Source organism: Bos taurus, chromosome 23 (assembly GCF_002263795.3).
Source record: "Bos taurus isolate L1 Dominette 01449 registration number 42190680 breed Hereford chromosome 23, ARS-UCD2.0, whole genome shotgun sequence".
In the NCBI taxonomy this organism is placed as follows: domain Eukaryota; kingdom Metazoa; phylum Chordata; class Mammalia; order Artiodactyla; family Bovidae; genus Bos; species Bos taurus.
In genome coordinates, this window is record NC_037350.1 from 39397487 (window position 1) to 39420131 (window position 22645).

Here is a 22645-nt window from a genome sequence, read left to right on the forward strand (position 1 = left end):
AAAGAGTAAATGGGCCGGGAAAGGGTCAGGCGGAGGGTGACACAGCGGGGTTAGTACACCTAGCGTGTTGTCTTGAGCCGCGAGCTGACTTGCAGTTTTATAAGGCCTGTGAGTGTCAGTCACTCAGTCAGGTCTGAGTCTATGCGACCCCATGAACTGTAGCCCACCAGGCTTCTCTGTCCATGGGATTCTCCAGATAAGAATACTGTGGCGGGTTGTCATGCCCTTCTCCAGGGGATCTTCCCGACCCAGGGATTAAACCCAGGTCTCCTGCTTTGCAGACAGACTCTCTACCATCTGAGCCACAACTTCAGTTCAGTTCAGTCGCTCAGTCATGTCTGACTCTTTGCGACCCCATGAATCGCAGCACGCCAGGCCTCCCTGTCCATCACCAACTCCCAGAGTTCACTCAAACTCATGTCCATCGAGTCAGTGATGTCATCCAGCCATCTCATCCTCTGTCGTCCCCTTCTCCTGCCCCCAATCCCTCCCAGCATCAGTCTTTTCCAATGAGTCAGCTCTTCGCATGAGCTGGCCAAAGTACTGGAGTTTCAGCTTCAGCCACAAGAGAAGCCTACAATTTTATAAGGTAGTATTTAAAAAATTTTTTTACCATTAGGAGGAATATTAGATATTGGCCTGATTCTCACCTGGGGAATCACAAATATGGATGCTACTGACAAGTGGTTTTCAACTCTGGTCACATGTTGGAATCACCTGGGAAGCTTTAAAAACATGACCAGACGAGTTCAGCAAGAACCTACGTGGGGTGGGGCTCTGTAACCTTTCTGTTAAGCACCTCCCAGGAGATTCTACCCAGAGAAGGAAATGACAACCCATTCCAGTATTCTTGCCTGGAAAATCCCATGGACAGAGGAGCCTTGTGGGTTACAGTCCATGGGGTCGCAAAGAGTCAGACATGACTTAGTGACTAAACCAGCACCATAGGTGATTCAGAAGTGCAGCCAGGGCTGAGAACTACTGCTAGTCCAAAGTCTATATGACCAATACTCACTACCTAGCTAGTTAATGGCAGGAACAATATGAAGAATTATCCATCCCCCCTAGAATTATACACTATGTCTTTCCCATTTGACATGCAAATGAAATATTTTTAGTTAACTGAAAAAGCATAAAACACAGCTAATCTAGGAACTAGTGGTAGTTCATCAGTTACACTTTTTGGTAAACACTTCAGACATAATTAAATAAATCGATGGGGTTTATTAAGCCCCCTCCACCCCCAATACTTTGTTTTCCAACACTACAGAAATCTCAATGTGATTTCATTTATTACATTACAGCACCTTTCACAGACCATCTACTAAAGCTGTTTACAAAAAATTCAAATGACATAAAAGTACTTCTGCCAGTTTCAAGACAAAAACACAGAGTGTTCTCGACCTGAAAAAAGGTTCTGTGGTACAAAAACAAAGACACCACCCACTTAGAAACCACTGAATTACACAAAGGAAAAGAGGTTGCTAAAATGCAGGACTTCTCAGAGCCTTTAAAATGCTCTTATTTAACCTGAAACATAGACTCATATATCATACTTTACAAACTTATTTGGCCAAAGAATTTCTTTCCTTGTTCAACTCTCAGAACTAATGCAGCAGTACCCAGAATTCCATCTGCCATGAATCTATATGCTGGTCAAAGAATTAAATCTGATGTGTACATCCACACACAACTAGAGGAGATACAGAATTCTGCAGAGGTCAAATAAGGTTCCAGGGAGATGGCTAGAGGCAAACTGCTGGGTGGAAAAGCCTGGTCTCCCTCACTCCCAGGCCCCTGGCAGCACGCAGTGCTCGCACAGCGCTTACCTTCTGTGCTGTACACACTGCTCCACTGGTAGTGGTAACTTGCACTTCATCTCCAGAATAGTCAATACTCTGTACCTGCTCAAGAAAAGCAATCATGGAAAACAATGAGGGATGGAACCACACGATCCGGGGTCCTCTCCAATTCTTTGATGATGGGAGTTTACATTTCCAAGGCTATGGGGAACCACTTCCTGGCATTCGAAGAACTAAACAGTTATCACTTCCTTCAGGGAACTCTCACTCAGTCATTAAAATTTATAAACATTATGTCAGAATATGGAAAAATCTTTATAACATCGTGTAAGGTGAAATACAGACATATATATGTAATTGCCTCTATAGTTATAACCATGTACAATATGATTTCATAGAAATGTATATCTGAAGGGAAAATTTAAGTGTGAAAAGAACCATGCTGGATCAGGGAGGTGGTGAGCAACCCGAACGCTTGATTATTAATAACAGTGCATCTCAGTCACTATTGTTTCCAACAACAGCAGTGACCTAACCGACAAGGATAATGCAACTGATCACAGTATCAAAAGTACCTGCAGAGACTGGCTGGACATCAAAGCAGGCGCCTGTCTGCCATGTAATCTACAAATCCCAAACTCCACATGCGCCAAACGCCACCAAACCTGAGCCACCCACCGCTGTGGACACTCACGGGAGACCTGAGCCGGATGTCCAGTCCCTCAGCCAGTTTTTCTAAGATGACGGAGTATCCGGGAGTGAGGAGGGTGTGGTCACCGGCGAACTGGGCGAAGAATTCATTGTGGTCCCAGGAGCGAGCAGACACCTGGGAAACACCAGGAGAGGTTGGAAAACAAGATGGTGGAAAACCTGTGGCCTGCACCTAAGGCACGAGAAGAGGAACCCAGGGTGGGGAAAGCCATCCCAGGCAGGAGGACAGAGGGTGAAACAGGAAGGGAGCGGGGGTGATGGACGAGCAGCCGGAGCCAGGTGGATACTGCTGCCAGGGGAAGGAAATTTCTCAGTAATGCACAGGAAAGCTTATTTTAGAACAAAAGGTACATATGATTTGGCCATGGGTCCCACTCCCTGACAAAAAGATGTATTATACATCAACAACACTGGAAAGGGAGAATTCCATGAGAGGAAACCCACATCTGGTCAACTCCATATAGAAATATGCCACCTAGATGTCTTCGACATGGAAATTCCATAGAAGCTGAAATGCAGCATGATTTTGGAAAAGTGTTATTCCAATTGCAAAGAATCACTGAATGCAAACATCAGTTGTTGTCCCTCGCCCACCCCTACCAAAGAGGATAATTAAGTTGGGGATCAGCAACAGAACCGTGATTCAACGTGCAGCATATCCAAGTCATATGATCAGAGTTGGTGACATGAATGGAAAAGTGAAAGTTAGTTGTTCAGTTGTGTCCAACTCTTTGCAACGCCAGGCTCTATGTAATTCTCCACACAAGAACACTGGAGTGGGTAGCCATTTCCTTCTCTAGGGGATCTTCCTGACCTAGGCAATTTTAAATTTATTTTAGCTAGACAAACAGATCCTAAGTGCAAAGATGCTCTATTCTGGCTTCTTAAGAGCAGTGTTTTCAGCTCCCGGTTGCACAGGCACGCCTTGAGGGCCCCCTGAAGAGGACAGTGGACAGACACAAGCCTGTGACCCCTGCCCCTCAGCACAACAGCCTGCCTGTGTTCAGGTTTATAGCGTGAGCATCTTCACAGTCATTATTTGCAGAAATAATGCTTCTTTAAAGGTTCTCCTGCTTTAAAGAATTTGTTTCAAAACCACCATGGGATTTGTATACTCTAAAGCTGTGGTTCTGGGACTTTTAAGCGGCAGACCCATTGATCCCCGTTATCCAGACCATCGCGGGCTCAACATTTCGATATGTAAACATGCACACAGAGAAACAAGCATGTTCCAAGCCCACCTGATGGAGGTTGCTGCCACAGGCATATTCCAGGTTGCTGAGATGGAACTGAAGCACCTGCTCCTCCAGCTCACTGAACTGGATTCCAGACTCTTTGATAAAAGCTTTGTAGATCTCCTCTATCTTTTCTGCAATGGGAATGGAGCAAAGCAGAAAAAAAAAAAAAAAAAAACAGTTTGGACATTATGGTCCAATTCCTTATCCTTTGCACTCCACCTCCTTCAACCCGCAAGGCCCCAAACTTTGGAAGATCTTTCCCAGGTAGTCCCGGGGGAAAGGGTAAATGTCTTGACAAGGTTGGTTTCTCTCAGGAGGGAAAAGCATATCTTAATGGGGCACGAAGCTATGAGGGCCCTATGTCTTCAACCCTGTTTCACTTCTGCTTAGTGGAGAACCAATTTTTTCTTTTGCTTGAGATAAAGGAAAAGTAACCTCCGTATATATAAATACAGAGAGAGAACTCCCATTCCCTTTCCGCTCCTACTGCACCACCTTAAAGTCAAGTTCTTATAACAGCTCACCTCGACCAAAAGATCTATCACAGACTGATGACTGGCTATCATCTCTTGCAAACATTCCAAATATTCCACCATGGACTTTCACAAAGGCAACTCTCTAGCTCAACACCTTTAATTACCGGTTCTCCATTGCCTATGTAATAAATTCCAAAACCCACAGCCAGACAGAGTGAGCACATTTTTAGCCTTTCCAAAGACAGCAAACCCCACCTGCCCACTCACTCAATCTTTTCCTGGTAAATGCCAACCCTGCAACATCTGCTACTACCATGCTTCTCCTCTGGAATGCCCTCCCCCCGCACCCCGGTCCCATCCATCCTTTATAGACCAGCATCACCTGGTCACTACCAGCCTCAGGAATCGCTCCCTTGCTTATCAACCCCCAGCACTTATCTATCCCATTCAACTAGAACTTTCAACTACATATACACATCCTTGTGTTATCATTCCGATGATTGTCTTAGATTCCTTTTGAGGGGAGGTGGAGGGGGAAAAGGCTTGTGCCTGACAAATATCTCAGCAAAAATGACTTCTTTATAATGTTCCCAGTGATGACAACCATCCAGTGGAGACACGGCAGACTCAAAGCTTCTATAAGGTATTCTGCACATGCTTGACTAGAAACAGAACTTCGTACCAGTTAACTTTTTTTTCGACAACTGAAAGTTCTCATTAACATGTTCCATTCTTTGAACCACTTTTTTTTTTTGGCAGGGGGTGGCAGCAAGAATACTGGAGTGGGTTGCCATTCCCTTCTCCAGAATATGTTCCATTCTCACGCTAGACTGCTGTATGGAGACGTCCACGGCATCTTTGTGCTACGATCTTGTTCCTAGACCTCTGGGTTTTTTCCAGTTTCAGTACCTTCTCATACCAATCCCATCCTTGTCTCCCGCCATGCAGTTTTTGTTTTCCTTTAGGTTTTGTAAAGGTGTGGGAAGCACCAAGATTGCTAAAATAGTACATAAAATTAAAGTAGAAGCAGGCTGAGAGAAGCCTTAATGTGATTTCTACGTAAATAACATTTTAAAGCGTTAGTCCATCTGCTTTGTGAAATTCACTCTAGCTTCTAACTACTTATACTTTTGTCTTTTGAGCTAAGTCTAATAAGGTGAGAGCTCAGACAGCTGAGATACCACTAGGCAGGCTCTAATGTAACCTCATGTAGAGATGGGGGCATTATTACTAAAGCTTTTCAAAAAAATATATCACTATGATAAAACAACTACTTATAGAGTAAATATTGTTGGCCCTTCCGTAATAACTTGTTTTAAGTAAAGCCAAAATAACATTGTTAATTTCTGTAGATGATGACCCTGAAAGAATCGTAAAGAGAACGCCACCCAGCAACTATCACACAAACACTAACCAAATTCTGAGAACATCCTGCGAGTCTGCCTAGTCGCTGTCTTCCAGAAAATTCAACAACTTGCCACTTGGTCTGGACACTACCACATTTGGCTAAATGATCCCAGTCAACCCCAGGACGTTTCTAAAAATGTTCTGTTATGATTTGTCTGTCAACACTTTTACTAAGGGCGGTTAGAAAGTGGGTGGGTCTCAGAGGTGAAGTATTGAGGTCATGGCGGGTGGGGTGGGACAAGAGGATTAAAAGAAGAGACAGACAATCCCTGCTGAGAAATTTACCCGGAACAGAGATGGAGCGTATGCCAGAACCCTCACACAGAAACACAAAGCTGAAGCCAGTTAACACCCTGACAGTTGAGTTAAAATGCTCACAATGTAAGAGTCCAGTATGCTCCCGAGAATTACAAATGAATACATTCAGGTCATGAAATCATAGGTTAAATAAATATCAATTTAAGCAGCAATATAGTAAGATCTCAGCTGGCCCCCTCAGGGAAATGAGCTGTTACTGTTAGGTTTTCTAGGGGGTTGTGGTGAATATGGTCCATTTGGTACCAAAGCCTGAAAGTTCTGGATTAAAATTCTTAAATTATAATACAGAGTCTTGCATTCTTAAACAAAATATATATATAAAAAAAATCTTAACCTGTCTGAAAAAGGAAAAGAAATCCTGGCACATTGAAACTCTTATCTAGAAAAGTCGTTATATGGTGGCTAGTTATTCACATAGAGCTTATCACATGCTTTCTTAAAAGCAAGCTCTTCTGGGAAATTGAAAATTAAACATTTATGTGATTTTTTTTTAAACATTGGCTATTGTGTGAAGTAAGCTGTATGTGTGCACGCATGCACACACACACATCTAAAGGTCCCTGAAGCAGTTTAGCTCCCCTTTGTGGAATGGCCAGTCCAAAAGGGATGCTCCAAAGGACTATTCTCATTGGGTCCACCCAGGCTTGTGGATGAATGATGCTACCGCTGATCAAGCTTAGGTTAGAATGAGACTCAGATGGAACAATCAGAACACCATTCTCCCCATACCTCCTAAAGGGACATCTTGGAGCTGAGTCTTATCCTTCCTCCACTCAGAGACCACATCCAAGAGAGCATTAAAATGAAAATCCATGCGCTTGTCAATAGTGGGGTCAGTTATTCTTCCACCTTCCTGAATTAAGTCACATCTTTCTCCAAACTTATGCATGCTGATGCCAAGCTTCAAAATAATAAGAATAAGAAGGTGAAAAGTTTTCCCTGGAAAAAATAGGTACAGGTTCTAAGCTGCAATCAGACAGAGCTCTCGGGGAGCAAAGGGTCAGTCAGGATCTCTCAAAAATACAGGTTGATCAGGTCATGACCACAAAGGAAGGCAGTGAAAAACCAGCATGGCACTGGAGAATGGGGGGGGGGCGCCAACAACTGCTTCCGGGCCATGCCCTCCACCAAGATTTATCCATGCTTCAGACGCTAGTGCTGCGCACTGCCCCTCCCTGCTCTGACACCCTCTCTCCTCTGTGGGATCTCACGGGAAAGAGCACACAAACGCACAGACACTCATAGAAGTTGAGGCTGAACTGACCGTCAGTCAATAGTTCACAAAAAGCCTTGGTCTTCAAAGAAATCAGGTAGGGTTGCCCAACAAGAGACAGGAAGCCCAGTTAATTCTCAGATAAACAATGAATACTTTTTTTTTTTTTAAGTATAAATAGGTCCCAAATAGTGCATGCAAAACATTCCATGTGATACTGGGACATACTTATATCAAAAAAATTATTGGTGTTTATCTGAAAGTCAAATTTAAATTGGCATTCTGTATTTTTGTTTGCTTAATCTGGCAACCCTACAGCAATAAGCTAATTAAGTGGCCTGCAAATTAACACACAAATATAATTACAGACTGGGGCGGGGGAGGGAGGGGGGATTAAGTTTTCCAGTTCCACCTTCAGAGAAAGGAAGATTGTACTTGTTCTTATTTACTTTTCAGAGGGAATGAGGGGCAACAAATCATTCTGCATTTATTACATGTTATCTAGAGGCATATTAATACTGCACACAAGCAAACTGAGACCATCTTTTGTTCATCTACAGTACAAATCTTAAAGAAACTCACTTGTTCACACATGAGTGCTACTGGGTTGTTAACACAGCCGTTGACAATCTGGGCTCCTCGTCCCACCGTGACGCCTGTGAAAGACTTATCATCCCATACTCGGCCTCCGATTCTGTCTTTGGCCTCCAGGACAGTCACCTAAAAAGACAGATGATCGGAGAAGCTGAAGAAGATGGAACAGTCATCCCAAATGCAGTACAAAGGTAAAGTGACACAGTAAGTCGAGTTTTGCATCTAGGTAATATATTACCATATTATTAGAACAACGACTTTAGAAAGAGGGCAGTGTGTCAAGGATCCAGCAATTCCATTCCTGGGCGTCTCTCTGGACAAAATTATAATTCAAAAAGATACACGCATCCCCATGTCCACAGCAGCACCATTCACAATAGCCAAGATGTGGAAACAGCCCAAGTGGCCATCGACAGATGAATGGAAAAAGAAGATGCGGTGTGTGTATATGTACACACACACACACACACACACACACACACTGGAATACTATTCAGCCGCAAAAAAAGAACAAAATAATGCCATTCGCACCAGCATGGATGGACCTAGAGATGATCATACTAAGTGAAGTAAGTCAGAAAGAGAAAGACAAATACCATATGACATCACTTATATGTGGAATCTATGACACAAATGAATGTATTTGCAAAACAGACGAAAAAAAATCACATGTGATTCTAAGCACGACCCCGTGGGCTTGGCCAGCACAGACTGGTCCCACAGCCAGACTACTTTATCTCTTCCAAACTTCTGATGCTGGAGGCAGGGGAGCTGCTCTCAGGTGGATAGCCCTGTGCCTCAGACAGTGACCCTGCCCTTGGTTGCAGAAGCTGAAAATGGGAAGCCTCTTCAGTCCTTTCGCTTCTGGAGCCCTAGGAGCACTCCTTCTGATGGCTCCAGGAGGCTCCCCGAGCTAAGCATCTCTGAGGTTACTCAGAGGAATCTATTTCCTAACCAGGAGGGGTGTTTCCCCAGAGAAAGGGGAGAACAATAGAGGTCTCTTGAATATTCTTCTTCCTCGGACCTAAACTCATTTCCTCCAACTAGAAAGGCTACAACTCGTGACTCTCCACCTTCTTTCTGACTTCAGATGAACCCAGAACCATCCATCTAGTTTCTTTTTTCATTTATAAGAGGAAGGCTGAATGCTAAAATCCCCCCCTGACTTTGGCTAGAAATAACTTTTTTTTTAATCGAGATATAGTTGACTTACAATGCTTCTGGTGTACCATAAAGTGATTCAGTTATATATATAAATATATATGTATACATACAGTTTTTTTCAGGAATAACTTTCCCTGTAACATAATGTGAATTTCCCAAGCAAAAAACAAGAAACCTTGGTCCTAATATCTATTGCTGAAATATACATATGGCCAATTAAAATACCTCACTGCTTAATACCTCTTAGACAATATTTTGAAATGCAAACACACTTCCTATAAACTCAACTCAGATTCTCCCGTTTTTGTCAGTAGTATATATAGAATCCAAGATGTAGATCTTGCATTCCACCAAAAGGAAAACCTCTGAGGCATAACCACTGAAAACTTTCTCATTTCTGAAACTCCGCCAGCACAGAAGATGCTGTGAAAAATGTTGATTCTTTTAGCCACACAGAGCACAGCGAAAGACTAATTCAATTCTACCAAATTGATTTTCACGTTTGGTTTAATGGAAAACCAAAGTCCTTGCAAAACAAGTTTTTAAAAAATGGAGAAATGAGTCAGACCTAGGAAGTCCCAGAAATCTGGGAGACTTGAATGAATCTAATGGAAATTAGACACTGAATTGCACAATTTTTTTGTAATCGACTCTATTTCGGCTAATTTTTAACAAGTAGAATAAGGCAACACACTAGATAAAAAGAAATAATATAGCTAGCTAGTGGGAAGCTGCTATTTAACACAAGGAGCCCAGTTAGGTTTGTTGTGATGACCTAGGGATGGGGGGGAACAGAGGTCAAGAGGGAGGGAATATATATGCATAATTATGGCTGATACTCATCATTGTATGGCAGAAACCAACACACACACAAAATAAAGGATTTCTAAAATTAATAAAATGCATTTTGATATGAAAATTAAAAAAAGAGTATCTTTCCTTGGGGTAGAAGGCTACTCCAAATATGGTAGTTTAGTTGCTAAGTCATGTCCGATTCTTGCGACCCCGTGGACCATATAATATATGCAGCATTCTTTGCTAAAATCAGGAACTAGTTTCCAAGTCTTAGAAAATTTGGACCAAAGGAGCAGTTAACCATCTGTTTTCGCCTCCATGTCCCCCAAGTCTTACCTTAATTCCAAAGTTATGCAGTTGCCTAGCAGCTGCTAATCCGGCTGGACCAGCCCCAATAATGATGACTGATTTCTTTACGAAAAGAAAAAAAGAAACAAAAATCCAATTAGAGCAATGAAAAAAATGTACTAGAAGGAGCCAACTGCCAAGCAACGTTAGTTCATCTGCATTTCTTTGCTGTCCCGTTTGTAGAAAGTTATTTCCCTAAAGAACACATCAGTACTTGTCCTAAGCCATCCACCCCTTCCTCTTTTCTACCGTCGAGGGGAACAGCGGTTTATATTCTTTTCCCTGAAGAAACGCATAATCTACAAAAGTCTCGCTAAAGCTTTTACAACGATAATGTGAGTTTTACTTGTATTATTAACGTACGATCACGTATCATGACCGTCGGTAGCAGCACTGCTAGGGTTACGGTCACCTACATTGTGGTAATCTTTAGGCAGAAGATGCTGGTCAGGGCCAACGCTGAGAACTCCTGTGTTGATGAGACCTTTCCTTGTCATAAAATAAAGTATCCTCTCCACCTCCTGAACGCATCGAATGCGCACGAGACCCCGGACGATGATGTGAGGAATACATTTCTGAGGAGTAAGAGCTTCCTGTGTTTGGAAATAAAACCAGATTGTTAAACTAACTAACCGAAAACAAGTCTTGGTTCCTCAAAAAGGGAAAACACAGGATGACCATATGACACAACAATTCTATTCCTATGTATGAAAGAGCTCAATGCATGAATTCTATTCCTATGTATGAAAGAGCTCAATGCACGGCAGCAGTATTCGAAGTGCCAAAAGGTGGGAACGATCCAAGCGTCCATCAGTGGGTGACGGTATAAAGCAAAAGGTGGTCTACCCATACACGGAATATGATTTGGTCATAAAAAGAGACAGAGTACTGACGTACGCTACAACAGGGAAGAACCTTGAAAATGTCATGCTGAGTAAAGAAGCTGGTTACAAAAGCCACATGTTATAGGATTCCATTTATGTGAAGCACCCAGAATAGGCAGATTTTATAGAGACAGGAAGTAGGCAGTGCTGTGCTTAGTCACTCAGTCATGTCCAACTCTGTGCGACCCCATGGACTGTAGCCTGCCAGGCTCCTGTGTCCATGGGATTCTCCAGGCAAGAGTACTAGAGTAGGTTTCCATGCCCTCCTCCAGGGGATCTTCCCAACCCAGGGATCGAACCCAGGTCTCCCACATTGCACACGCACTCAACCATCTGAGCTATCAGGGAAGCCCAAGAACACTGGAGTGGGTAGCTTATCCCTTCTCCAGGGGAACTTCCTGACTTAGAAATTGAACCAGGGTCTCCTGCATCACAGGCAGATTCTTTACCAGCTGAGCTACCAGGGAGGCCCAGAAAGTAGGCTAGGGTTGCCAGAAGCTGGGGGAAGAAAGGAGTGGGGAGTCACTGTTTAATGGGTGTGGGGTTTCCTCTTAATGAAAAAGTTCTGGAACTGCACAGAACTGATGGTTATACAACACTGTGTATGTACTTAATGCCACTGAATTGTACATTTTACAATGATTAAAATGGTAAAAATGATAAATGTCAACGTGCACGTTTTGTATGGTGTGTTAGTGCTCAGTTGTGTCCGACTCTTTGTGACCCCATGAACTGTAGCCCACCAGGCTCCTCTGTCCATGGAATTCTCCAGGCAAGAATACTGGAGTGGATTGCCACTCTCTTCTCCAGGGGATCTTCCCAACCCAGGGATCGAACCCTGGTCTCCTAAACTGCAGGCAGATTCTTTACCATCTGAGCTACCAAAAAAAAAAAAACCTCCCAGGGTAACTGGAATCTACCATTTATCACTAAGTCATAGTAAGACCAAAGGGAGGTCTGCCTGGTGAAGGAAGAAAGAAAGGAACAAGAGGCACATGGCAATCTCTGTTTTATCACCTATGTTTCCCCTTGCAGAGAATGACCGATATGGGGAGTGTGGGTGCAGAGCACACCACAGATATATTCCTGACTCAAAAAATCACACAACAAAGGCCGTTATAGAAACCCAGGCTGCTGCTGGCCCTGGGATCTGAAAAGGCTGTGTTCTCATCACTGATAGGAGAAGGCAATGGCACCCCACTCCAGTACTCTTGCCTGGAAAATCCCATGGGCGGAGGAGCCTGGTGGGCTGCAATCCGTGGGGTTGCAAAGAGTCAGACCCGACTGAGTGACTTCACTTTCACTTTTCACTTTCATACATTGGAGAAGGAAATGGCAACCCACTCCAGTGTTCTTGCCTGGAGAATCCCAGGGACAGGGGAGCCTGGTGGGCTGCTGTCTATGCGGTCGCACAGAGTCGGACACGACTGAAGTGACTTAGCAGCATCACTGATAAGATGTAGGAGGAACGGACTTAGGAACTTTTCAGGAAAAAACAAAAAAAACAAAAAAAAAGACCCTGACTTTGTTTACTCCAGAAGCTTTGGTAAGGGTTGGTTCATCTCAAAGATTCAAGAATAAGGTGGCCTCCTCGCAGGGTCGTGAAGTCAGAACAGGTTTGGGCCATGGGGCGCAGCAGGGAGGTGCCCACTCTGGCCTTTCTTCTACTTGTCCCCAACCCCCAGCTCCAAGAGAACCTGATCAAACACAGGAAGATGACTACAGGCTCAAAATACGAAAGAAATAACATGTACAACATTGGCTTGGATTGCTGCAGAAGATTAAAAAATGTGTTTGTATTCATGACTTAAAAAATAAATATTTAGTCTGACTCTTTGTTTTTCTGACTCCTTAAAAGCAACCATATTTGAGTTTTCCCACTAGAGTATTAAATAGATACATGTTATGATCTTATTACAAATTAAAATAGATCCACAATGGTAAGTGGAGGACTTTTTAAATCAGAGTCTTTCACAGTGTAAGTCCAATTTCAAAGTCAACTAAAAAGGAATGTCAAGAAAAATGAACCCAAGGCTGTTTCTGAAAAGTGCATCTTCCTTCACAGCTTATTTACAGGAAAATTCTGACCACAGTTTTGTTTAGTTCAGCAAATGTTTGCTACTTAGTTTAATACCTACTTTAAGGCTGCTGGAGAGGAAATGCGCAGCCCACTTACCTGGGTGTAATTCATATCAACTGCATTTACAGCTGTAACTTAATCAAATCATCTAGGGCTGGGGTCTAATTCAATGAAATACCAGGGCAGACCCAGAGTATCTTTCTTTAACCAAGACTGGCAGTCTGGCAAAATGTTCTACATTCAGCAGTCACTCAAATAATTGCAGAAGAAATTAATAAATTGGAAAAATATGAGGGTCAGGGAAGACTTTGCTTAAAAAAAATTATAGTCCCCCCACCCGGTCCATCCCCCAATTTACCTTCATCCCTTTCAAGGTAAGTGCTGTTTGAAGCCCCTAACATTCATTCAGTCCCAGGAAAGCACCAATCACTGGTTTCAGATGCTTGAGCATAACAAACTGAGGAAGAATTCCTGTCCTCCGGGGGATTTATGATTCAATCTTTAATGTTTTATTCTTTTTTCTCCCGGCATTGTCATCGGAACTCCTTGACCCAACTTTGCACTGTACACTCACTCACTAGAGTCGAGAATTCTGGTGACACGTGGTCTAACGCAGTGGTTTTCAGGTGGTGAGACTTTGCCCCGTTTGGCAATATCTGGAGACATTTTTGGCTATCACACCGGGTTGGGGGGGATGGTGGTTGCTATGGCATCTAGTGGGTACAGGCCAGGGATGCTGCCTAAACTCCCTACAGTGCACAGGACAGCCCCCACCCAAACGTGTGGTGGAGACACACAGATCTAAAGATCAAGCCACCCCTCTAAGAGAAGTCTGTGTCCACGTGCTGCTGGCCAACCTGCCCCCCACTCACCTTGCAGTTAGTGAACCACAGGGCGAGGACGAGATTCCTCAGAGCCAGGTACATGGTGGGGTCCCTCGAATACTCCGGGAACTCGTACAGCTCATCCAGCTCCATCACATCTGGCCTCACACACAAGGCTTTGCCGCACTCGTTGGGTTGGTAGAAAGGCTGGAAGTACCGGTTCATGCCTGGAACTGAGGGAGAAGCAAAGGAGTAAATCTCCCAGGCTGTAAATTCCAAATCTGGGTAAGCGTTAGTCACTCAGTGGTGTACGACTCTTAGCGACCCCATGGACTATCGCCCGCCAGGTTCCTCGGTCCATCGGATTCTCCAGGCATGAATACTGAAGTGGGTTGCCATTTCGTTCTCCAAGGGATCTTCCCGACCCAGGGATCGAACCTGGGTCTCCTCATTGCAGGCAGATTCTTTACTGTCTGGGCCACCAGGGAAACCCAGGGTAAGCTGAAGAGCAGAAACAAAACCAAACCAGAAAGAAGGGCCTAGACAAGCTTCCTGGTCTGTCCTACGTAAATGCCTCCACTTCCTCTGTCCAATTAGACCTGCTAGGGGGAAATTAAAAAATATTTCCCCATTCTTTCTTCACAAATTCAATTTCTGTGGCACAGAAATTTTTTTTTAAATTTTTGTTAAAAACATGTGCTATAAAATCTGCCATCTTAATCATGTTTGAGTGTTACATATTCACATTGTTTCTCAACAGATTTCCAGAATGTCTTCATCTTGCAATCTGTGATGTTAGAGAAGACTCTTGAGAGTTCCCTTGGACTGCAAGGAGATCCAACCAATCAATCCTAAAGGAAATCAACCCTGAATATTCATTGGAAGGACTGATGCTGAAACTGAAGCGCCAATACATTGGCCACCTGATATGAAGAGCCGACTCACTGGAAAAGACCCTGATGCTGGGAAAGATTGAAGGCAGGAGGAGAAGGGGGCAACAGAGGATAAGATGGTCAGAAGGCATTATTGACTCAATGGACATGAGATTTAGCAAGGTCTAGGAGATAGTGAACGACAGGGAAGCCTGGTGTGCTACAGGCCACAGGGTTGCAAAGAGTTGGACATGACTTAGCAACTGAACAACAACTTCACTTTGCAAACCTGAAATTCCAAACCCAACCGAATGCCAAATCCCCATGGAAATATATCTTAAAAGAAACTATTACTGGAGTTTTTTTAATTAGAAGACTGCTGCTGCTGCTGCTGCTGCTAAGTAGCTTCAATCACACCGACTCTGTGACCATAGACAGCAGCCCACCAGGCTCCCCCATCCTGGAATTCTCCAGGCAAGAACACTGGAGTGGGTTGCCATTTCCTTCTCCAGTGCAGGAAAGTGAAAAGTGAAAAGTGAAAGGGAAGTCGCTCAGTCGTGTCCGACTCTTTGCGACCCAATGGACTGCAGCCCACCAGGCTCCTCTGTCCATGGGATTTTTCAGGCAAGAGTGCTGGAATGGGGTGCCATTGCCTTCTCCGAATTAGAAGACTAACCCCTGATAATCCTTGAGTGGTGTTAAACTCAGTCTAACCTACGTTCTGTTTCTAGGAAAGAAAGAAAAAAAGCCCAAAAAATGCACTGAAAAGGCTGTTTTTCTTACCTGCTTTTCAAGAACACTGTCCCATGTCATTAAATATGACTTCCATGGGCATACAATGCTATCTTATTTATTATCTACTCCCCTATTTCTGGGCATTTGATTTTATCCAATTATTTTACTACTATAAACAACGCCACACATCTTCGGACTTACTTTTGATAATCTTTGATAATTTAGGATAAATTCCTACATCCAAAGAGGATCTATTATAAGGTTTTTGATTCACACTGCCAAACTGCCCTTCATATGTGTACATACCGACTAATTAGCGTCTTAGGGCCTGTTTCATTACACCTGCGGTAACACTGGGATTTATCACTTCAGTTGTGATTTTGACCACATCCACATTTTTAGAGGGTCCAGTGCTACTAGTTAAAGTAAAAGCCCACAATGTCAAAATCTACTTGCACCAAAGATGAAGTCTGTTAGTGTGGAATGGCACCCCCTCCAGTACTCCTGCCCGGAAAATCCCATGGACGGAGGAGCCTGGAAGGCTGCGGTCCATGGGGTCGCTGAGGGTCGGACACGACTGAGCGACTTCACTTTCACTTTTCCCTTTCCTGCATTGGAGAAGGAAATGGCAATCCACTCCAGTGTTCTTGCCTGGAGAATCCCAGGGACGGGGGAGTCTGGCGGGCTGCCGTCTATGGGGTCACACAGAGTCGGACACGACTGAAGTGACTTAGCAGCAGCAGCAGCAGCAGTGTGCAGGAGGCGATCTAGAATTCTCGCTTGTACACAGAGAATTCTGATGGAGAATTTTGTAAATCCCCTGAAAGTAAACAGTCATCAGTCTGCTTGCCTTGACCTGAAGTTTTTTCAAGAGTGGGTCATTTGACTACAATTACCAATGGCATAATTAGAAGCAGAATGACTCAAAGAGAAAAAAGAAGAGTGGCTTGAGTCAAAACTTTCTTCCGGCGTGTCAGAGTAGGCACGATCATCAAATTACGCAGCTATCCAACTTTCGAAGAAATGCTCATTAAACTCCGTAGGTACGATTCCTAGACAAGTGTTACAGGCCTTCCCAATGATTAAGGGAAAAATGAACAAATGTATATAAATAATACAAGTGATCCACAGTAAAACCAGATTCATGAAATAATGAGGTGCTTTGTACTAAGTGAACACATTTAAAACAACCAAACAAAGAAACCATCTTTTCCATTCTGCTCACCCACACATTTCCAGGGCAAGGTAGGGGAGGGAAGGCAGGGAGGGCCAGGCCCAGCTCTCACCCAGCACAGAGGGGACCGCCTTGGGGTGCTCCAGCTTCCCGGGGCTGGCGTCGCTGGTCACGCGGTGCGTGCTGGTGCAGGACGGACTCATGCCCACACAGTCTGGGTAGTAGGCCGAGAGCAGGGGTGCGGCCACGCTGTCTTTCAGCAAAGGAGGTAAGATGAGCATGGAGTACCACCAGTGGTTGGGCACTTCTGACACTCTCTGCAAGGGGGAGAGCAAGACAGAGAGGGACGATGGCGGACAAGAAATGGACTTGCAGAGCCCACCAAGGACAGAGGGTTCTTGCCATGTCACTCATCCCCATTCATCCCCAACCCTTCTCCTTTGCCTTCACTCCTCAGGCCTAGGCCAGAGTCCTACACGGGCAGATTCAGAAACCAAGACCCCTGAGGAGACCTGGAGAGAAGGTTTCTTAGGCCAAGTTCCTTCAGATCTCAGCAAAAGGTCTCTCTTTCCCCCAGCAAAAAACGCCAACACCAGTTAAGTCTTTTTTTTTTTTTTTTTTCTGGCTGCGTCCTGTGGCATGAGGGACCCTAGTGCCTTGACCAGGAATCAAAAGCGTGCCCCCTGCGTTGGGAGTACAGAGCCTCAGCCACTGGACCACCGGGGATGTCCCAACACCAGGTAAGTCTTAATGGTGCCTCCACTGACTCTCCTGGAAGCCTAGGTTTGTTTAAGTCTGACACGAGGAACTTCCTTCTGTTCAGGAATCATTTATCACCTGGTCCTTCCCCCTTTTAGGATTCAAAGATAATGGAAACTGCAAAATTCAGCAAAAAAAAAATTCTCTGAAGTAGCAGTCAAATATTACTGCTTTTTGCCAGAGGTTACTAGAAATTTTTTTCAGAGGGAAAAGTACATGACAATCAGCAAAATCAGATGCTCCATGTAGACTGAAGAAACTATTTTTGGTCTTAAAATATGTGATCATATTCAAGATTTTGAGTTAACATATGGAGTCGTTCGATCAAAGCAGCCTGGTGATGACGGCTGTGATAAAAATAAAATTTACCTGCTTCTTAAGCAACACTGCCGAAATCCTATACTAGGCAGACTTCGCTAAACATGATCTTGAATGTATGCTCCAGGAATTCTAGGAATCTAATAGAGGAGAATCCTGGGCTCAGGAACCCTCTGATGTTAGTTCTCCAGTCTCCAAGCAAATGCCACCTGCCATCAAGCTGTGGTTTGTCAATTAAAAATGCATTATTTGCCCTTCAGAGTCCAAATCTCAGGCAAGCATTTTCTCAGCTTACTACAAGCCCCAACATCCCTCATAAATTATTCCCAGCTGCTTCACCCAGTTTTTTTTCTTTTTTTGATGCAGACCTTTTTTTTTAACTTATTAAATCTGCTACAATATTGCTTCTGTTATACACCTTTTGTTTTTTTCGGCCATGAGGCATGTGAGATCTCAGCTCCCCGACCAGGAATCGAAACCCCACCTCCTGCACTGGAAGGCAAAGTCTTAATCACTGGACCACCAGGTAAGTCCCTCACACGTTCATTTTACTTGCCTGGCCCCTGATGGCTTTTCAGTTTGCAATCTTTGTCCTCAAGGCTTGTTTTAGTTTTGGCTACCCTTGACCAGCCTGGGCTGGACCAAAAAGAAGGAAAGTTCCATTTCATAAACCTGCCCCAGACTCTTTCTCAACTGAAGACAAAAATAAGTAACTGGCATATGAACATCCAGGGACAACTCTTCGGAACTTTTTAAGGTTCTTATATCCCAAGAACATGGCCCCTGTCCTAAAGTTCAGATTCCTTGAGAGCACAATGGTCTGAATAGTAGGGGAGATATTCATAAAGTAATTTTTTAAACTGTATTTAAAGTCATTTTTTCCTTTCTTTCTATAATGTCATCTCGTTTACCCTGAATCCAGAAATTATTTGGGCCACTGCTTTACTGTAGAAATGCTTGAGGGTACAGCTATTTTTTTTTTAATGCGGGTATATGTGTGTGTAAGCTATTTATTTATTCTTTTTAATATGTGTGTCTCATGCAGCCCTTTATGTAACAGAACAGACCTGCCACGTGTCATTTCGCCCTCTGCCTTAACATCAATCACATTCCCTGAGTTTCACATCTAGAAAAACTACAAACTAACAATCCTGAATCACTGTCATGCAGAATAACTCAGAAACCCATAATTAAAAAAAAAATCATCTTCTGAAATAGCCATAGGATCTGGCTTATGTGGCAAAATCAGTCAGCTCAGGGAGCAAAGTTTCCTAAGACAAGCGACACGTGGCCAGGCTTTGCCAGCTGCTGCCCCTTCCACATCTGGGCAGAGACGGGACAAAGCAGTTACAATGAGGTCAGAATAACACGAGAACCCTCTCACAGCTGAATCTAGGCCAAGACCATCAAATCATGGGCCTCTTGTTCGTTTCCTGGAACGATTCAAGTGGCGAGAAGGTCATAAAGTCCCCCTTGGAAAACAAGTATAACAAGTCTGATCCTTGTAGGAAGGCACAGTGTCAGTTTCTGCCTTTTTATTTCCTTTAAACATAAAGCGATAAAATTTGAGTGTGTTTTTTTTTTTCAAGTTGGGTGAGGATCACTCACAACACCATTCCTGCTAGCATTTTCATCACATAGTTATCACGGGAGATTAAAAAGCCTTTGATCAGCAACCAAATAAAGACACTCATAACACTGTTACTGTGTTTCACTTATCGTACTTATCGCTGAAAGTGTAACGCTGGCTAATCTGAAACATGCAGAAATACTCACTAGATCCTCTGGGAGGGAACAATGGTCTGAGGTCTCAGGCTGCAAAACAAGACAAAAAATATTAATCAGGTTTAATTATAAAATACAGTCTTTTTTTTTTTTTAAAGAGCCTTGATGTGGACCATTTTTAAAGTCTTTATTGAATGTGTTATCCTATTGCTTCTGGGTTTTTTGGCCCCAAGGCATGTGGGATGTTAGATCCCTGACCAGCGCTCGAATGTATACCCCCTGCACTGAAGGTGAAGTCTTAACCACTGGACCTCCTGGGAAGTCCCTAAAATACAGTCCTAAGTGTCAGTTTACCTTTAATAAGATATCTCTTTTCATCAATTAGACTGGAAAAGAGAAAGTGTGATAAAACACCCACATGAGTGAGGGTGCGAGGAAGACAGCTCCTCTTGCAACAATGTCCTCGGTGGCAACCTACAACAATGTGTAATAATTCTGGAGAAGAATCTGACAAAATATGAAACCTTTAAATGTGTGATAATTTGGCATTATCTTGTATAACTGAAGATGTACATACTGCGATCGGTTCCACATCCACAAATTCAGTCAGTCTTGGATTAAAAAATACCCAAAAACATTGCAGAAAGTTCCAAAAAGTAAAATCTGATTTTTCCATGCACCAGCAACTATTTATATAGAATTTACATTATATGAAGTATTAAAAGTAACCTAAAGATGAACTAAAGTATATGAGAGGATGTGTGTAGGTTATATGCAATACGATGCCATGTTATACAAAGGACTTCAGCATCTTCAGATTTTGATACCTGCAGGGTCCTGGAATCAAGCCCTGCAGATATGACTGCATTATGCCCAACAGTTCTAGTCTTGCTATATAGACATCTCAGAGACATTGTGGGCTCAGTTTGAGACCAACCATTGCAATAAAGCAAGCGTCACAATAAAAGTGACTCAAAAGAATTTTTTGGTTTCCCAGTGCATATAAAAGTTATGTTTACACTGAAAAGACGCTTACTCCTTGGAAGGAAAGTTATGACCAACCTAGATAGCATATTCAAAAGCAGAGACATTACTTTGCCAACAAAGGTCCGTCTAGTCAAGGCTATGGTTTTTCCTGTGGTCATGTATGGATGTGAGAGTTGGACTGTGAAGACGGCTGAGCACCGAAGAATTGATGTTTTTGAACTGTGGTGTTGGAGAAGACTCTTGAGAGTCCCTTGGACTGCAAGGAGATCCAACCAGTCCATTCTGAAGGAGATCAGCCCTGGGATTTCTTTGGAGGGAATGATGCTGAAGCTGAAACTCCAGTACTTTGGCCACCTCATGCAAAGAGTTGACTCATTGGAAAAGACTCTGATGCTGGGAGGGATTGGGGGCAGGAGGAGAAGGGGACGACAGAGGATGAGATGGCTGGATGGCATCACTGACTGGATGGACGTGAGTCTGAGTGAACTCCGGGAGTTGGTGATGGACAGGGAGGCCTGGCGTGCTGCGATTCATGGGGTCGCAAAGAGTCGGACACGACTGAGCGACTGAACTGAACTGATAGTCTATTAAGTGTGCAATAGCTTAAAAAAAGAAACCTGCACATACTTTAATTAAAAAATACCTCAGGGACTGCCATGATGGTCCAGTGGTTAAGAATCCGCCTGCCAGTGCAGGGGACGGGGGTTTGATCACTGGTCAGGGAAGATCCCACATGCCTTGGGGCAACTAAGCCAGTGTGCTAAAACTACAGAATCCAAGTGCCCCAGAGTCCTTGTGCCAAAATGAGGATTCAGCACCGCCAAAAATAAATAAATACATAAAATAAAAATACTTTATTGCTAAAAATGCTAACCATCATCTGACAATGCAGAGTTGTCACAAAGCTTCAATTTGTAAAAATGCATATCTGTAAAGGGCAAAAAAGCGAAGTGCAATAGAACAAGGCATGCCTGTATTTTCTAGAGAGACGCTCGTCCACGTGCACCAAGAAAAGGATTAGAAAATTCCTGAAGAAGCATAGTTTGTAAGAGAGAAAAGCTAAGCACAAGCCAGAAGTCCATCAAGAGTAGAAGGCAGAAACAAACTGTACTACAGTCAAACAATGGCACAGCAACGAGAGGAAACTGCAACACACATTAATTACAGTATGATGCACCTTCCAAACATAACGGTGAGTTGAAAGAAGCCACACCCAAAAGCATGCATACTGTATTATGCCATTTACATAAAGTTCGAAAGGAAGCAACATCCACAGTGCTGTAAGTTGGAAGGGTAAGTAGGGACCTATAGCCATACCACCCTGAAAGCGCCTGTCCTCTCTGATCTCAGAAGCTAAGCAGGGTCGGCCTGGTTAGTATTTGGATGGGGGAGAAGAGGAAGTAAGTAGTTACTCTGGGCAGGGGAAAGGGATGGACTCTCTGAGTGAAAGGTGGTGCAAGGGTGCTTCTTCGAGGCTGGTCAATTTCTTAACTGTTCAATTCAGTTCAGTTGCTCAGTTGTATCCGACTCTTTGTGACCCCATGGACTGCAGCACGCCAGGCTTCCCTGTCCATCACCAACTCCTGGAGCTTGCTCAAACTCATGTCCATCGAGTTGGTGATGCCATCCAACCATCTCATCCTCTGTCATCCCCTTCTCCTCCTGCCTTCAATCTTTCCCAGCATCAGGGTCTTTTCCAGTGAGTCAGTTCTTCACATCAGGTGGCCAAAGTATTGGAAGCATCAGTCCTTGCAATGAATATTCAGGGTTGATTCTTCTCAGATTGACTGGTTTGATTTCCTTGCTGTCCAAGGAACTCTCAAGAGTCTTCTCCAACACCACAGTTCAGAAGTATCAATCCTTTGGCACTCAGCTTTCTTTACTGGGACCTGGCTAAATGTGGACTCTGAAAATTCACTGAGCTATGGCATTTTGACTTGTGCACTTTCTGTTTGTATATTTCAATTTAAAAAGTTACCTAAATAAACTGAAGACTGGCATACCATATGGTCTGGGAAATCTAGCCCTTGGAATATATTCCAGAGAAACTCTGCACGTGTGCACTAGGAAAACTGGAACAGGAAATGGCAACCCACTCCAATATTCTTGATGGAAAATTCCATGGACAGAGGAGCCTGGTGGGCTACCGTCCATGGGGTCACAAAGAGTTGGATACGACTGAGTGACTGAGCACAGCCCAGCACAGCACTAGGAGAGACAT

The 22645-nt window shown here is 43.7% G+C and overlaps 1 protein-coding gene across 6 annotated transcripts in view; it reads right to left on the reverse strand.

The window, feature by feature from the left end:
• KDM1B (lysine demethylase 1B) overlaps positions 1–22645 on the reverse strand; it is a 43670-nt gene that overhangs the window by 9468 nt on the left and 11557 nt on the right. For all 6 annotated transcript variants that reach the window (XM_002697549.7, XM_005223821.5, XM_005223820.5 and 3 more), the window contains 10 exons: positions 19489–19527; positions 16748–16952; positions 13903–14087; positions 10483–10659; positions 10055–10129; positions 7748–7885; positions 6682–6853; positions 3755–3882; positions 2497–2628; positions 1830–1904 (listed from right to left, as the gene is read on the reverse strand). In XM_002697549.7, coding sequence (XP_002697595.1) covers positions 1830–1904; positions 2497–2628; positions 3755–3882; positions 6682–6853; positions 7748–7885; positions 10055–10129; positions 10483–10659; positions 13903–14087; positions 16748–16952; positions 19489–19527 — 1326 coding nt within the window. The remainder of the gene's footprint in view (positions 1–1829; positions 1905–2496; positions 2629–3754; positions 3883–6681; positions 6854–7747; positions 7886–10054; positions 10130–10482; positions 10660–13902; positions 14088–16747; positions 16953–19488; positions 19528–22645) is intronic.